Source organism: Rhizopus delemar, genomic scaffold (genome assembly GCF_000149305.1).
Source record: "Rhizopus delemar RA 99-880 supercont3.4 genomic scaffold, whole genome shotgun sequence".
Lineage (NCBI taxonomy): Eukaryota > Fungi > Mucoromycota > Mucoromycetes > Mucorales > Rhizopodaceae > Rhizopus > Rhizopus delemar.
This window is the reverse complement of record NW_027137830.1, coordinates 1,707,133-1,723,877: the sequence shown is the minus strand read 5'-3', so window position 1 is coordinate 1,723,877 and position 16,745 is coordinate 1,707,133. Positions and strand designations below refer to the sequence as shown.

General features: G+C 36.6%; 6 protein-coding genes across 6 annotated transcripts; 3 read left to right on the top strand and 3 right to left on the bottom strand.

Moving 5' to 3' along the window:
• Window positions 1-1,187: 1,187 nt before the first annotated feature.
• RO3G_06133 (uncharacterized protein) lies at window positions 1,188-3,843 on the bottom strand (the record flags this gene model as incomplete). Its single annotated transcript, XM_067660723.1, has 4 exons — window positions 1,188-1,681; window positions 1,845-2,348; window positions 2,891-3,035; window positions 3,457-3,843. The coding sequence occupies 4 exons, from the start codon at window positions 3,841-3,843 to the stop codon at window positions 1,188-1,190; spliced, it is 1,530 nt and encodes a 509-aa protein (XP_067516824.1).
• Window positions 3,844-6,030: 2,187 nt separating this feature from the next.
• On the top strand, window positions 6,031-8,565 carry RO3G_06132 (uncharacterized protein; the record flags this gene model as incomplete). Its single annotated transcript, XM_067660722.1, has 7 exons — window positions 6,031-6,504; window positions 6,563-6,697; window positions 6,782-6,935; window positions 6,989-7,368; window positions 7,422-7,497; window positions 7,573-8,011; window positions 8,070-8,565. The coding sequence occupies 7 exons, from the start codon at window positions 6,031-6,033 to the stop codon at window positions 8,563-8,565; spliced, it is 2,154 nt and encodes a 717-aa protein (XP_067516823.1).
• Window positions 8,566-9,063: 498 nt separating this feature from the next.
• Window positions 9,064-10,475, top strand: RO3G_06131 (uncharacterized protein; the record flags this gene model as incomplete). Its single annotated transcript, XM_067660721.1, has 3 exons — window positions 9,064-9,171; window positions 9,223-9,786; window positions 9,981-10,475. The coding sequence occupies 3 exons, from the start codon at window positions 9,064-9,066 to the stop codon at window positions 10,473-10,475; spliced, it is 1,167 nt and encodes a 388-aa protein (XP_067516822.1).
• Window positions 10,476-10,585: 110 nt separating this feature from the next.
• Window positions 10,586-11,536, bottom strand: RO3G_06130 (uncharacterized protein; the record flags this gene model as incomplete). Its single annotated transcript, XM_067660720.1, has 5 exons — window positions 10,586-10,720; window positions 10,781-10,922; window positions 10,989-11,307; window positions 11,367-11,438; window positions 11,494-11,536. The coding sequence occupies 5 exons, from the start codon at window positions 11,534-11,536 to the stop codon at window positions 10,586-10,588; spliced, it is 711 nt and encodes a 236-aa protein (XP_067516821.1).
• A 1,780-nt stretch (window positions 11,537-13,316) lies between these two features.
• Window positions 13,317-13,598, top strand: RO3G_06129 (uncharacterized protein; the record flags this gene model as incomplete). The annotated part of the gene is made up of 1 exon (XM_067660719.1): window positions 13,317-13,598. One exon carries the CDS (start codon window positions 13,317-13,319, stop codon window positions 13,596-13,598), a length of 282 nt encoding a protein of 93 aa, XP_067516820.1.
• Window positions 13,599-15,215: 1,617 nt separating this feature from the next.
• RO3G_06128 (uncharacterized protein) lies at window positions 15,216-16,427 on the bottom strand (the record flags this gene model as incomplete). Its single annotated transcript, XM_067660718.1, has 2 exons — window positions 15,216-15,911; window positions 15,966-16,427. 2 exons carry the CDS (start codon window positions 16,425-16,427, stop codon window positions 15,216-15,218), a joined length of 1,158 nt encoding a protein of 385 aa, XP_067516819.1.
• Window positions 16,428-16,745: the final 318 nt, after the last annotated feature.

Genomic DNA, 16,745 nt, shown 5'->3' with positions numbered 1-16,745 from the left:
AAAAAATGATTGTGTCCAATCATTTCAACAACTAAACTTTACCTACATTTTAGCAAACAACTAACTTCACTCTTGGTCTTCGTCATGTTTCTGCACGCCTGGAGGGTATTTTGGGTTTTTGTTTGCCCTCAACGTACTCGTCCTTTTTTAACCCCATCGAAGAATGTTGGTCCAAAATTAAGAATATAAGAAGAGAATCACTCGACAATTCAGACATGCTTACACCACGTATTGCTGAGGTTTGTAAACAGATTACCGTCATTGACTTTCATGGATGGATAAGACAGGCTAAGTTTTATCGGAATCGATGTATTCAAAAAGAAATGGGATTGAAATAGTCCAAGTAAAATACCCCTCGTCTAAAAAATATCGTGTCTATCTAAAAAATTGAAAATCATATAATATGCAGAAGAAAACATAGATGATTTTCATACTTGAATTATTTGCCTTTTGAAAATTATATGAATTGGTGTGAACGTGAATATTAGATCGAGATCTGGGAGATGAAAATCCTGTGACATTGTCGTATATCCTTTTATAAATGTCTTCCATGTAAGAATTTTTGGTACATACCGATCACAGAGTAATGTGGATATCACGGCGAATATAGTGTTTCCTGATACTAGCTTTTCTTCTTTATTGCAACTATACAAGGAAAAAAATACGATCTCATGAGTATTTAGTTTATATATGAAGATGGAAATGGCACTGTTGTCGATGAGCATGGCAGGCCGAAAACCATATATTATATTGTTGACGAAGGCAATATGCTCTTGAACAATATGTTCTAATTTGGAGTTTTAACAAAGCTCACGGTTTTTTTTATTTTGTTATTTTAATGATCAAGCTAAGGGAATCGAAGGGATAAGGAATGATATACTTTTTTTTGTGCCTAAAACGGTCAATAATCACATTGGTGTCATTAGTGATGGGTTTCAGAAGTTGCTATGAAATTCATCAAAGTATGCGATCTAATGGCAGTTTTAACGAGCGTAAGCCTGAAGGACAGCTTGTTTGACCGATTGATTTGCCCTAGTAATCGCAGGTGCTAAAAGATTGGCGAGTTTTTGAAGCTCATGGTTTAAATATTCGTTGCCAATAATGAGATTTTTTTTTGTATAAGTTTAAACTTTATTTAACAATTAAAATTCCGTTACAAGTGATGACTCAAATAAAAGTTTGGAATCTTACTGGAAAAAATTCATAGCCCCTGACAATGACCAGAGAGTGCCATTGAGAACACAACGCCAGTGAAACTTCCAGAGTGATGAAAAGGCAAACCCTAAAGGGCGAATATGATCTGAACAGATTGTATATCGATTATCGGGAGAAGAGAGCGTTGCAAAAGCGGACCACACAGAGGCTGCGTCAGGGAATTGGTCTGTCAGGTGAAACAAAGACAGCACGGAGGACCAGAACTGCCACTTTAGTTGACACCCTACCACAAAATGGAATGTATCTTCAACATCATTATGACAGATACGACATACAGGGGAAGCACACGAAGTAACATTTCTCGGGTGAAGTGTGTATGCCACGGGCAGACTATCATGCAGCAATCTCCACCAGGGAGTGAAGGCAGAGCTTGGAATGTTGAAGGCCCAGAATTCCTTCCATGACGAAACAGGTAGACGCAGTCCGGGGGCCACACGGTAAGGCGGGCGTAAAAGCCGGCGAGAACCTGCCAAAACAGGATGCCATGAACGGCGTAGCTCCCCAGGGGAAATTGATGCCAATAATGAGAATGAAGGTGGTATCATCAGAGAACTGAGTTAAAATCGATTGAAATATACCGTATACAGCAGTTCCCTTCACCTTCAGTTCTCTGCATAATGACAATATACTATGTTTTTCCAAACGAGGGTTCCCACAAATTGCATTTGTTGCAATTGTTTGAAAGAGCTTGGATGCAGTACGATAATCCGCATTGTCATTGCCATTATCCCATTCTGCGAGAGTATAGACGGTATATGGTCTAGCCGCCAAATTATCTACTGTCTCGTTGCTTGCTCGACAAAGAAAGTAGGTTGACTGCTGGTGAAAGCGAGTTCGCAGTTGGCGTAATTGGTATATTAAATCATAAGGAGCAATGGATGCTGCATTGTGATTTTGAGCAATTTCAACTGCTTCTTTCCAAGCCGATTCCTTGATGAAGATGACAGCTGTTTTTGCTTTGGAACTATCGCTCAGGTCAAAGGATACGACGTTTGGTCCGACTTCTGGGTTGGCAGGTGCATCCAAAAGCAGGCTTGAAGTTATTAACGCATTAAACGTCTTTGTTCCAATTACAAGTTTAGTGCCATCCGCATCCGTTATTGTTGTGGGGTACACGTTTTTGTATTTCGTGCCTTCGGGAGGAATTGAGGTAGACGATGATCTCCCCTCCCCCCGTTTTTTGTTCGAAATGATTCTCGATGAGCATCTAAGGTTCTTCTTCGACCAAACACCTCGACACAATTCACAAGCAGCGCTTTCCCGGTACTTGGGACCAGGGCATATTTTTCAATTTGGTAGGAGGCTCTGGTACCTGTGGTCGCTGCGTGTTTGCGTTGACCGACTGGTGAGAAATTTTGTTGGAAAGAACAATGACGACTGTACACTATCTATCAGTTATTGGTAGGCTGAGTTGAAATGATTGGAGAAGAAACGTAATAAAATTGGAAAGAATTCAGAGTAAAAATTGGCAAGAGGTCCAAATGGAAAGCAAAAAAAAAAAAAAAATACCCAAATAAATATAAAATAAAATAAAAAATGTTAGATGCGCCTTTGTTAGAACTGTTTAGTGAACTTACATGAAAATGAAAATAATCAATGTATGTATAGAGGTGAAACTAATAAAAAAGAAAAAATGGGTAAGAACCCAAAAGTTACTATTATTTTTGTTACTTACACTTAATGTATTTAGATGTTAAACAGCAATAACTGTTTAGGAGAGTCTGCTGAATCTTAGGGAGCGTGCTTGATGATGGCCTTGTAGGTTGCAAGGATGCTTTCGAGATCCTCTTGGTCTTCTTAGCTATTAAGGAGCACAACATCTAAATCTTCCGAGAATCTAGCCATTCTCATGAAGTGAACGAACAATATACGTCATATTGATGTAGGCAGCTAGATGGTGATTCCAGAGGCGAAAGTATTCGTTATTGGCGTTTTTCTCATTGATATTAACTTATAGGCACTTGGCGGTTTTGGTTTGTACATCCTGAATGGCCGTGTCTAATAACTTGTGGGCGATCTTATTTTTTATAAAGTTGAAGGTTGGTTACCATTCTAAAGGTTTCCATGATCATTTCTTCACAATGTGAATAGCATTTACTTGTTAGAAACTCATCAATCAGGAGAACGCGAAAAACATTCTTCTTAAGGAATCTTTGAAGCCCCACACCACAAATGAGTCCATGAAATCTGGAGACTGGAACAGACTAGTTTTCCACCACAAAAGTAGCATCATCTCCGAACCTTCGTCTTGAGCTGGCAGTCAGGGAATGGCCAACAAGCTGGTTCCTGAAATAAGACGATAGCTGAAGCATTTGGTGAATCGGGTGGGCAGTAACATAATTGGTTGATTCGCATGTTCATATAATGAGCCTGAAGAGTAGCTGTATGCTCGGAGTGACTCCTAAGAAAAGCAACGTAATCTTTTAATACCAAAACTCTGGAATGAACTAGGTCACGTTCAGCTAGGGCAGCTGTGTCGGACTTGATGTTTTGAAGAATACGACAGTGCTTTCTTGACTTACGAGACCTGTATTGCTGTGGCTTTGTGTATATTGTATATTCACTGAACGATAAAACCTTTGTGAACGCAGTAGAGTAGATATCTTCTTCCATGATCAACAACCACATTGTGGCTTTCCAGTTCTTGCTGGTCTGTTAAGTGAAGGCTGTCGATGTATCTGGTAGGTTGACGCAGAATAGTAAGCATTAAAGAGTAGCAGCCTTGAGTATCAACCCTCTTTTGAGGACAGCTACTCTAATACCTTCCACCTGAATTCCTCACTTCTGTCCCCTTGAAAAAATCTTGTATCTCTCTTCTTTTTACAGCAAATCAAGCAGCAAGATGAGCAACATGAAAATTAATGGCATTAACTGCAATCATCACAAGTAAATTTCCTATCATGAAAAAGTGATTCATCTTCAGTTTGACTATGAAGCTTCATTTTTGTTTTGACAACAAAGCATGGCTGATAAACACACTAATTGATGTCTATAAACTTACAATAAGTTAAAAAACTCTGCTGGTAATAACATTATAATGAAGATAGTGGTTGAAGCATGATTGAGATATACGTTATCTATAAAGCGTTTGGTGAAACGATTAATACATTATCGTGTCATTAGCATATGAAGAGAGCACGAGAAGAGCACAGGATATTAGTTACTAAAGTTGTTTATTCTACAATGAAGAGTATACAAGCGTACACAATAATTTTGTTGTCAGTTCTGATTCTTTTAAAATGAGTTTCAGGAAAAAGTTCTCCCATTTTTCAGTTATTACTACGAACAAAAGACAGCTATGGACTTGTACTTGGTAAAGATGATACTTTTCCCACTGATAGCCATATTGAATCATATCCTAATCAATTAAGGTCGTACTATTTTAGTCGCATTAGAAGTGCTCGTGCAAGTAAGCTACCTATAATTTTTTACAAGTTATATTATTGACTATTAACAAGAGGAAAGAAACAGAAAATAAAATTAATAGATAGACCAATTTATAGTCACTAAAATTACAGAATGTAAATTGCTTGATTTTTATAACAGAATAATTCAAGTGCTTTGAAATGATCTTTTAAATCCGAAATCTTTTTTTTTTACCTTGCTCTCAGTTATACTGTTACTTATTAAAATAACAGTCTTTCTGGTTATTCATGGTTTGATCAATTTGGATTATACAGGCGAATTTTTGCTCTTCAAATGAAAATAGAATAGTTACTTCCGCAACATATAGTTCCTACAATTAAGCATACAGTTTTTCCTGTACTAGTTTAAGGATGCTTTACTGCTGAGAGAGTTGACCTCCTTGCTGTCGTAGATGGCACATTAAATCAAGATGGATACATCAATATCTTGAGCCAGCACCTCCATGCTTAGGTTCAAGAAAACATATTTAATGGCTACGCATTTTAGGAGGATAGTATTCCATGTCATATGGGATTTTGTGCATAGTTGTAGAAGCGAATCATTGAGACCAATACCTTTGACATATGACCTTCACAAAGCCCCAATCTTAATCCAATTGAGAAATTTTGGAGTGTTTGAAAAGACGAACGATATATAGAAAGGATGAGCTTAGCACAAGAAATGATTCACTCTGTATGTTAAAAAAAGAGCGGGTCTGTATATCTGCTGAAGCATTAAAGAAATTAGTCAGTAATATGCCAAAAAGATGCCGGTCTGTTCTAAGAGCGCATGGTTATCATACCTGCTATTGAAATAAAAGTTATTTTTACAATGATGCTTTTATGTCTTTCAAGCTTTCTTTTTAAATAGTCTTATTCTTTGCTTATTATTAACAGTTATTTGAGTAATGGGGGCATTGAAAATGAAATTCCGATAGCGTATGCCGAGCTTTGATGATCTTGAATTCAGGCTTTTTTGTATGCAGAATGTAGTACTGTTCATATTGTTCAAGGCAATGAAGCTTTTTGAAAGTATTTTAAATGCAATGGTGTAGTTTTCAGAGTAAAGCTAATAAAATCTGATTGTCTACATTTGTATATAAAAAGTGTAAATTCTTTCTCATTTTATGATAATATTGATGAGTTGTGTCTACAGTACTTGCTAAATATTTTAAAACTTCCATGCTCATTATGCTAAGCCTTGATAAATAAGGACATTATTGTGTAGCTAAGATATTAAGGAAATACATTTTTTGTTTGAAGATAGTTGCAGAATAGTGATTTATGATTTGTGTTCTTTTTATATTTTTAATATTAATCTGAGTTTTGAAAGAATTCAACAACCACTATAAATGAACAGCCCAAATGAATCACCTTATTTCTTTTTTTTACACAAGAAGGAACAGTAGCTATGGTGAAACTTTCAAGTCTCACGGAGCTTATTACCTTTATTACATCCCTTGCCGTAGTGCAAGCCAGATACTTGGGGAAACGTGAGTCCAACCGAGACTATTATACCTTGCACTTGCCTCAAGGAGAATTGGAAGCAGTACAGCAGATTGCTCAACAATTAGGAGTTCGTTTAGAAGGACAAGTGGGCGAACTAGATACTTATTACATGGTCAGCTCTCTCAAGAGCCCATTTCAAAAAAGAGACGAAGAAGATCGAGTATTGACAGATTTCGATAAATACAAACGATTGTCAGCATCAAAGTGGAAAAGAGATGAACAAGTATGGACAAAGGTTCAGTCAATAGAAAAACAAATACCCAAACGACGAGTAAAACGTGAACCTATACCTCCTCTTACACCAAAAGAAATAGTTATAGAAACTCGAGAGGAATTAAATATCAAAGATCCATTATTTGACAAGCAGTGGCATTTGGTAATCAATACAGTTTTTCATAATAATAAGAGTACTAACGCATTGGTTGGCAACATAGATAAATCAGAAAAATCCTGGCAACGATATTAATGTGACAGGTGTATGGAAACAAGGTATTGCTGGCAAAGGTGTAACTGTAGTGATCCTTGATGATGGTTTAGATTTCAACAGCACTGATTTAGCAGATAACTTTGTAAGCTCCATTTTCATTTTTTTGATTTTTTATGAGCATCACAAAAAAAAATAGAGTATGGAATTTAAAAAGTTTTTTATGTAGTATGCCGAAGGATCTTACGACTTCAATGATCATGAGCCTTTGCCTAAACCAAAACTTTGGGACGATACCCACGGCACACGATGCGCTGGGCAAATCGCTGCTGTCAAGAACAATGCGTGTGGTGTTGGTATTGCTTATGAATCTAAAGTAGCAGGTAATAAGAGGCTTTTTTTTGTCAGCCTGATGAGCTTATTCCATACTTTCTAGGTATCCGCATTCTTTCCGGAGATTTAACAGATGCAGATGAAGCGCTCGCACTCAATTACGACTATCAACATAATCATATCTTTTCATGCTCATGGGGTCCGCCTGACAATGGTGAAAATATGGAAGCACCCAAGGCTATCTTGACAGACGCCATAGCAAATGGTGTTCGAAATGGAAGAGATGGCAAAGGGTCAATCTATGTATTTGCAACGGGTAATGGGGCCACATTGGGTGATAACTGTAATTTTGATGCATACACAAACAGTATTTATACCATCACTGTGGGCGCTATTGATCATACCAATAAACATCCTGCTTATTCTGAATCTTGTTCTGCTCAGCTTGTTGTTACCTATTCAAGTGGTAGCGGAGAATACATTGTAATATTTGCATCCTTGCGTGGCACATTGAAAACTAAAAAATTGCCCTATAGCAAACAACAGATGTAGGCCGCCAAGATTGCTTTGATAGACATGGTGGTACTTCAGCAGCTGCACCTAATGCAGCTGGTATATTTGCCCTTGTGCTTTCGGTACGGCCTGACCTAACCTGGCGAGACATGCAGCATTTATGCGTACAAACAGCTGTACCCATTAGTACAGAAGACAGTGACTGGAAAGAACTGCCTTCGGGTAGAATTTATAATCATAAATTTGGATACGGTAAACTAGATGCATATGCCTTAGTAGAAGCAGCCAAGGGATTCAAATCAGTTAACCAACAAACATGGCTTGAACTGCCTAGTCCTGTTAAGAAAAGAGCAATTCCTGATTCGACAGGCTTGAGAACTAGAAAAGCACTCAAGAGCATTGTCAAAGTCACAGAAGGAATGATAAAGGCAGCTGGGCTACTTAAATTAGAACATGTCACAGCTACTGTCAACATTGAACATGAAAGACGTGGTGACTTAGTGATTAATTTAGAAAGCCCTCATCTCGTGAAATCCGAGTTGGCCACCAGAAGAATACTGGACAAAAGTAAAGATGGCATATTGAATTGGAAATTTATGTCTGTTAAGCACTGGTAAATTGATAAATTTTAAAAAGGAAGATAATATTAAAATTTTTGGATGAAAATATAGGGAAGAGGATCCAATTGGTGATTGGGTTTTGAGTGTTTATGATGTCGGCAACCCAAAAAGTACAGGACATATGCTAAATTGGACTTTGACTTTATATGGTGAACAAGATCCAGAGTTTAAAGGAACTCCTATTCACACCACCATTGGATACCATGAAGATCAGGAACATGAAATATCAATGACTTCAACAGCTGCTACCTCTACGCCTACCGACGCTGACGATACTCCCTCAAGGCCTACACGAATCAAGCCTGATAGCAAACCATCTACTACTGAAAAAGAAGAAGATCAAATACCAAATAATGCAAAAGATGTGAATGATTATTTGACTGTTGTATACGCTATCTTTGGATCTATGGCTGTTATAGGTTTAGCGGTTGGCTTCTGCTTGTTTAAGCGTAAAAATTGGTATGTAGTCCCCACGACTGATAGACAACAATCAAGATCTGATGGTTACGAATTTGATGTGCTCCAGCCCTCTGACACAGATAGATGAAGAAGAGGAAGGAGAGGAGGAAGATAGACTGCTTAGAAACAATCACTAAAAAATAAAATTGTCCAGGCTCTTTTTTCTACTATTTTCTGCAGCCCCTGGTATTCACTTTTTCTCTCTCCGATTTTTCTTTTCTTTTCTAATTTTTTCTTACATTACAAAAAAATAAATTATGGCTTCTCGAGTTCATTGGAGAAAAGCCTCAGTGCTTTTCGCAGCAACTTTAAGAGGACAGGAAGCTATAAATAGACCTTTAGCAAAGCGATTTATTAGCACAGCTAAAAAACGTAAATAGTATAGAGATTTTTGACATTTTTTTTGACAGATCTTTCAATAGAGGGACACTGCATTTTAGGTGGTGCCTTCACACCTACATATCAAAAGGTAAGTAACAAATAAAGATACAAAGCTGCTTTATATTAACAGCTAATGTATAGAGATTCTTTCACGCAACTGGTAAATTCGAAAATTATGCAAAGGAAAAACGAGAAAAATATTGACATGCTCTTGAATGTAGCGCCAACTACCTCAGCCAAGAAAGATCCATATGAAATATTGGGTGTAAAGAAAAACGCAAGCACAAGTGAGATTAAGAAAGCTTACTATGGTGTAAGTTGAAAAGAATATGTTAAGAGAGAAAAGGCTAAACATACAGAATAGCTTGCTAAAAAATATCACCCTGATACCAACAAAGACAAAGATGCTCGTGAGAAATTTGTTCAAATTCAAGAAGCTTATGAAATACTCTCTGATGATGAAAAACGTAAACAATATGATCAGTTTGGGCATGGATTTGAGGGAGGAGCACCTGGCGGTGGTGGATTTCATGGAAGTGGTTTCCCTGGTGGATTTGACCCTAATGACATCTTTAGTCAATTCTTTGGTGGTGGTTTTGGTGGTGGTGGTCCTTCTAGAGACCCCTTTGGCAGAGCTTCAGCAGGTGATAACATTCAGACCCCTTTAACATTGACGTTTATGGAGGCTGTCAAGGGTGCAACCAAATTTGTTGATGTCGATCGAGTAACAAACTGTACAACCTGTCGAGGAAGTGGCCTTAAGCCTGGTAAGAGTAAGGATACATGCAAGGTTTGTCATGGTTCAGGTGTACAAACCATTATGATGGGTGGTGGATTTGGTATGCAGACAACTTGCCAATCATGTAGTGGTGAAGGTTTTTCTGTTCCTCCTGGCTGTGGCTGTTCTACCTGTAACAGTATGGGTAAAGTAAGAGAACGCAAGACTGTACAGGTGACTGTTCCTCCTGGCGTTGATCAAAGCTCAAGAATACGAGTTGCTGGTGAAGGAGATGCACCATTAAAGGGCAATGGCCCCAACGGTGACCTATTTGTCACATTAAATGTAACACCCAAGTATATAGCTTTTATTGTATTTGGATTCTAACATGTTTGTATGCATAGATTCAACCCTCAAAGATATTCCGCAGACAGGACACTGATATTTTTGTTGATGCCAAGATTCCTTTCTATAAGGCAATGCTAGGTGGTCGCATTCGCATTCCAACGGTAGATGGTGATGTTGAATTGAAGGTTCCTGCAGGTTCTCAACCTGGTGACAACATAGCATTAAGAGGTCGTGGTATTCAACGTCTTCGCAGTACAACCCGCGGTGACCAAATTGTGACACTTGATGTCAAATTCCCAAGAAGTTTAAAAGGAAGACAAAAAGAAATTATTGAAGAATACGCTAGTTTAGTAGATGAAGAATATAGACCAAAGGAAGAGCCAGTTAAGACATCCACTCCTGACACACCACCACCATCACCAAAGATGTCACCCGAAAGTGATGAAGAGAGTAAAAAGAATGACAAAGGGTTCTTTAAGAATGCCTTTGGTAAATTCAAAGACAAAATTTGTCCTGAAGATGAAGATAAAGATAAAAAGAAGGATAATTAGAACGATAGAAAGAAAGAGAAAAACAAAATAATAAATGTTTTTTGTTATATATACAAAATGTGCTTATATATTGAATGCAAAATAATTGGGCGTGAGGGTATTTCTTTTTGTTAATAGATATCATCAGTGAATTTCTTCAACTTTTTTTTGTAGCCTTCTTCTGCAACACAGTCGCTGCAATACCATTTTCCTACTGGGGGTTCGTAGAGTCCTACGCATGCATAATGGAACCATTCTTTCTCACACTTTTGTCACAAATAGGCAGATTAATTAATCCAAATCATGCTATGAAATTTTTGTCTTACATTTTCACCATCACAAGCAACCATGTCTCCAAAGGATACTTGGTTACAGTAACAATATTTGGGTTCATTTGGATCGATACCCATCACTGGGAAAACACCGTCCTGTTCACCAAGACTTGCTCTAAAAGAGGGTACAGTACGCCTAGATCAGTATTAAAAATGTTACAAAAAAGATATGGGGAGCAATATAAAGTAGATGAGGTTGTACCGTTTTCTATAAGAGTGAGGCAATGGCCGTTTTCTTTCAGTGTTTTTCCACTCATCATGTTCATACATCTTTCTTCCCATCCAATCATCACCTATATCATTCTTTGCCATTTGTGAATCAATGCGTTCAATATGCCGAGAGATAAGGTCATACATCTTTTTTGTCAAGTCAATCTTTTGGTCTTGCTTCTGAAGCGCGAGTTTATAGTCTTTTTCAAGTTGATATTTTGATGTAATCAAGTTGGTATCAGACGGTCCAGTATTCGATTTGTATATCTTTGCATAGATTCTTTTATGTCTCGTATAAGTATCCCTAAAACCTAATTTTCTTTGTCAACACACTGAGTTTTCTTTTAAAAAGCATAAAAAATAACTGTACGCTGGAATTCTTCGTCCATTCGTCTTAACTCTTGCATGTTTTGGTCAATTTCATAGGGCAAGTTCTGAAGACCTAAATAGCAAAGCTGAGCTTGTCTACTTTCTAGTTTCATTATGCATTATCTTACTCTCCACATAGTCCTCAAAAATGTCAGCAATGGACATTGTCATTTTTTTTTTTACAAAGCAAAGGGAAAAAACAACTAAAGGGGCGCAATTCGTAGTTTGAATCATGCGTGACTTTTGAAGGACCCTGTAATCAAAAACGCGACTTCAAAGTGCAACGCACATGATTCAGGCGACAGAAGATGCTGATGCATAATGATCAGTTGTGTATAATCACAACCATTATATAACATTACACAGAAATTATAGATTATTTGAATTGCTCCGTTTTTTATATTTCCTTTTGCCAAGTTCATTATCTTTACACTGTTTCCAGGAATTATTAGCACACTTCAGGAAACAAATTACATAGAATTATTTTCACAAGTGCTTAAATCAGATGACACACTCTTTGCAAATAGATTCTCACTTTTACTTACATGCATTTAAAGCGGTAATGTGCGTATGTTTTATCTACGAAAATGGGAAAGGTGAAGTTGTAGATGAAAATGAAAATGAGTATTTCTAGATGGATGCTGATACTGAAGCATATCCCGTCGATTATAGCGTCACCTATGATGAGCATTTGGACTGTAAACAACTTGAAAAAAAAAAGGAAACCCCCACAATGGAAAATGAAGCCTACATGAGAAGCATGATAAAGAAGATGAAAAGGAAGTTCGTTCATGCCAGAAATATGGTAGTGCTGTCAAAGAACAACTATTTTTTTTTAGTTTACGAAAAAGCCATAACTTCAGCGCAAGCAGCAACCAACTGGGGGTGTCAATAGGCGAACGATTTACAACTGGGTTAAAAAGGGCCAGGGAAATTCATCAGATATTCTAGCGCTAAGTAATGGAAAAAAAGTGAGTCGTTCTTCGATTTTGAACGAAGAGCATAAAAAGCGCCTTATCAGCCTTTATGATAATAACTAATTTGCTGTAGTTGACCAAGCCATGGATAGTTTGACGAATGAGTTTGCTAATTTAATAATAGAGAAGACGGCCGTTTATAACTTTATGACAAGTGAATACAAATTGACTTTCAAAAAAGCTCATATGTATTCGATTCAGAGGAACGGCCTTGATAATATTGAGCAAAGATTATATTGATGACGAGATATACATATATATATAAACTATAATCAAACATCATTCAAAGCATTTATTGGGAGACTTTTGTGTGCATTGGACTTGTACATGGTATTCTAATATACATGGTTAAATTCTCCTGGTCATCTTTATTTTCAATTGCTTCATAAAGGTACTTCATTGTGTTACTAGTAATCTCCTATTCGAAATACATCAGTATTACGTAAAAATTGTATTAAAAACCATTAATTTGAGCTGATTGAGTTTCTCCATTAAGGTGGGCAAAAGCGAAATATCATCAGGTGTCATTCCAATAAAGTTAAACTCGCTTATCTTCATCATTCAATATTGGCCATCGTATTTTAGATCCATTTTAAAAGCTGTTGCTATACGATTTATAACATATATTAGTGATAGTATAGTAGCTGTTACGAATATATGTTACTTCGTTTAACAAGTAATCCAACTACTTCTGCGTTGGCAACCCTTTGAAATATGAACTTGTTAATGCCAATCTGCACTTCTTTGTCTAGTTTTAGTAAATCAATTTCATTATTCCCTTTTGCATGGTTATCCTTTCTTTTCACTTCAACAAGCAAAGCTCGAAGGTATTTGAAGAATAGGGCTCAGCGAATAAAACGAAATCAGAGATTATTAAATGACTCTGAGGTAATTCTTGATTCTTGGCCATGAATGGATTTGCCGAACTTTGCTACCCCGCTATTAAGGGGTGGATCGACAGCGAGAGTGTTACTATGAGCGACATTAGCTTGTCCTTCTTTCAAAAGTTTAACTCTCCTGCTGTAGCAGACAAAACCAATACATATGGCATTTCTGATTTGGATGATCTTACTCAAAGCGTTGCCTTGGAAGCAAAGTTCCTGGCGACAGTCAAGTTCCACGCATATATCAATGAGACTCTTTCTGAAGAACATGACCGCTCTACTGGGCTTTCTACTGGTGCTAGAGACTTGACTTGGTCTCACACTTCCATCTTCGCTATTTTTTATGCAAAGGTTGGTTCTCCTGCTGCTTAAGATGTCTACTCTAGGAAAAGTTCCATATAAAAATAGTTTGATAATAAATTAATGCGACTAATACATTTGAACAATCATGACCTCATAACTGTTCGTTTGTAACTTAAACTTTCTTGTTTGCCTGATTCAGAGAAAAGAGCATGCAGTTTTGTTTTGAAACGAGTAAAGATACTCATTGAAACTTATGAGGGGTTTATCTGTGAAAATACGTTTCAAGCTGGATACGAGTAAGCAAGAAAATGAAGGGTTAGATAGATATATTGAAAGTGCAGACTAAACCAATCTGATCGATATAGTCTATGGGCCTGCTACTAATAAAAATACAAACTGTTTGTGAATGTAATGCCCATTTATTGTTGGAGTAAAATACAATACTTGCATTTTTTTTTCTTTTGTGGCTATTGAAGATAAACAAAGGCAAAACGGGGTAAACATGATGTTAATTATCATATGATTGTCCACTTCATTTCTATATGAAAAGTCAATGCCCCATAAATAAACAGAGAGAATATATAACCACATTTTCTTCTTATCTTAGTCAAGGCTTGATTAATCTTGAAATGTTGCAATCATTTGAATGCGTTTCTTTATTAACTTCATTCAACTTGAAACATATTCATATAATTTGTTGCACACACGTTTAAGTGTAACTTACCCCTTGCTCGGTATATGTTTCGAAAGCACAATGTCCCTTATTTGAACTTCATGATCTCTTCCTGAGCAAAACAAAACAAAATACTGTACATACAAACCATACTCTTAAACGAAAAGGAAAGAACAGAAAAGAAAGGTAGACAGCAGAAATAAGAATAGATCTTTAAACCAAAAGCTTGCAAAGTTATATGCTAGCAGAGAGAAAAGAAACAATAGGTGTAAACACTATTTTAAATTAAAAATAGCTTTTCTTGAAACAAAGAGGATAAATAAACAAGAATGACTCGATTGTACAGTATCAAAAAAAAAAGTTATTTAAAGAGGATCATTTTTAATTGAAAATTGTATTCTTCATCCTTTCAATTCATTTTATATGCTAGAACTGTAGATAAACACTCCCTCGTCTTTTTTCTTTTCGTGTGTCCTTATGTTTAATCATTCGATTTGGACCTTTAAATTGTTGGCTGTGATTATACCACTTTAAAATATGCAACTTTCGATAATCTCTGATTGGAGATTGATCTCTTCTTATTCATGATTAAACAAGACACAATTGTGCTCAAAATCTGCTACCAACATAATTTATTGTGCTATTTTCTGTTGCGTGCAAGTAAAAATGATCAAGTAATATGCCTATCTATAGATATATTTGTCATCAGCCAAACATATGGATCCTTCAACATTACTCAGTCGGCGTTTTTCTCTTTTACTTATTCTCAACTGCATGACTAATAACAAACATATTTAATTATATAGAGACACTTTTTATGATTTTTTAATCTTATTTAATAAATAGTAAAATTAATTTATGAAACTATTAGAAAGCCTTACCAAAAATTTTCAAAAGAAAGAATAAATGATTTATGATAGTATTGTCTTTATTGTGAAACATGAATGGTTGTTTAATATGCAATAAACATTAACCGACCAGCGGTTTATTGGCACTTTGTGCAAAGCGAAAAATTAATTGGCTTGAGGATTCTTTCTTCTGCCTAATAAAGTTGAATTTTCCATGCTTAATTCAATAAAGCTATTATGCTTTCTTGACTTTGCTTTTTTAGTTTTCTTTACAGAGTCCACATGACTCATTGCCTCTAGTTTTTTCTCTAATGCTTCCAATTGCTTATCCCTCATTACTTTTCCATCGCTTGCTGTAGTTCGTATGGATGAACTTTCATCAGTAGATTCTTCCTCTGTTGTTTCTCCTTCATTTTCTTCTCCTTGAGAGCTTATAGCATTTTTGAATAATGCACGCTGATCATCCCGACCGTTTCCCTTTAAGCTTTTACTTCTTGCCTTTTCTTCAGTCATACGATGAACAGTGTAAGAAATATCAAACATTTCCTTCATAGATGACACACCCGAAAATAAATCCCTGCGAGGAGTGGTCGCACCAGACGCAACGATAGACGGCGCACGTGAGTTAACACGGGAATTTACAACAGATGATATATTGGATGAGGGAACAGCTGCTTCCAACTCTTCTTGATCTCTATTGCGCTCCAAAACCATACGTTTATATGCTTCGGCTTCAGTCTCTGGTTGATCTTTTGTGATATCTTTATTATTTTCAGATGCTGTATCATCTAATATGGTGGACAAGTCACTGGAAAGAGTAGGTTTTGTTTTCGTGTCACTTTCTTTAGCCTGGGTTACTTTCTATAAATTACATGTTTTATAAATAAAACATAAACCAACTCTGCTTTCTCTTACCTGTTTCTTCATCCAAGGATGGTTAAGGAATTGATTAATAGTATAACGTTTTTCTGGATCAACACAAAGTAAATTTGTAATCAGATCCTTTGCTTCGTCAGAAATAGTGTCCCACCAAGGGCTCAAAAAGGTGTAACGGCCCCTTGCTACCTTCTCAGTCAAAATACTAATACTTTCGTCATAAAAAGGGGGGAAGCCACAAAGCAAAGTATATAAAACACAACCTAAAGCCCACATATCCACCGACATTGAATAACGCTCGTCATTGACAATCTCTGGAGCTGTATAACCTACAGTACCACAAGGTGTTCTTGTTTGCTGATCCCAAATCACTTTGGATAAACCAAAATCAGCAATTTTTACTTGGCCAATTCCACCACCGCCAACACCTTCTACAAACTTTCCTTCATCCTCTTTGGGCTCATCAAATTCATTAATCGATAGAGGTGTGTCTCGTTCCATAAAGTCAATAGGTACGAAAAGTAAATTTTCTGGTTTTATATCTCTAATTTATTGCTTTCAGTTGATATTACGGAGTTTAGTCAGGGTTTTCTTTGTACCTGTGAACTATCCCTTTTTCTTCATGCAAATATCGAATACCGTCTGCAACTTGATAGATACAATGACGAGAGAGATCTTCACTGAGGTAAGTAAGTCGGACAATTTGATGAAAAAGCTCTCCTCCTTCACATAATTCTAATATTAGAAAAAAATGCTGTATATAATTCAGTACGTGCACAATTGAATGATGCATATCTTACGTCTTTTGTTTCTATAAAA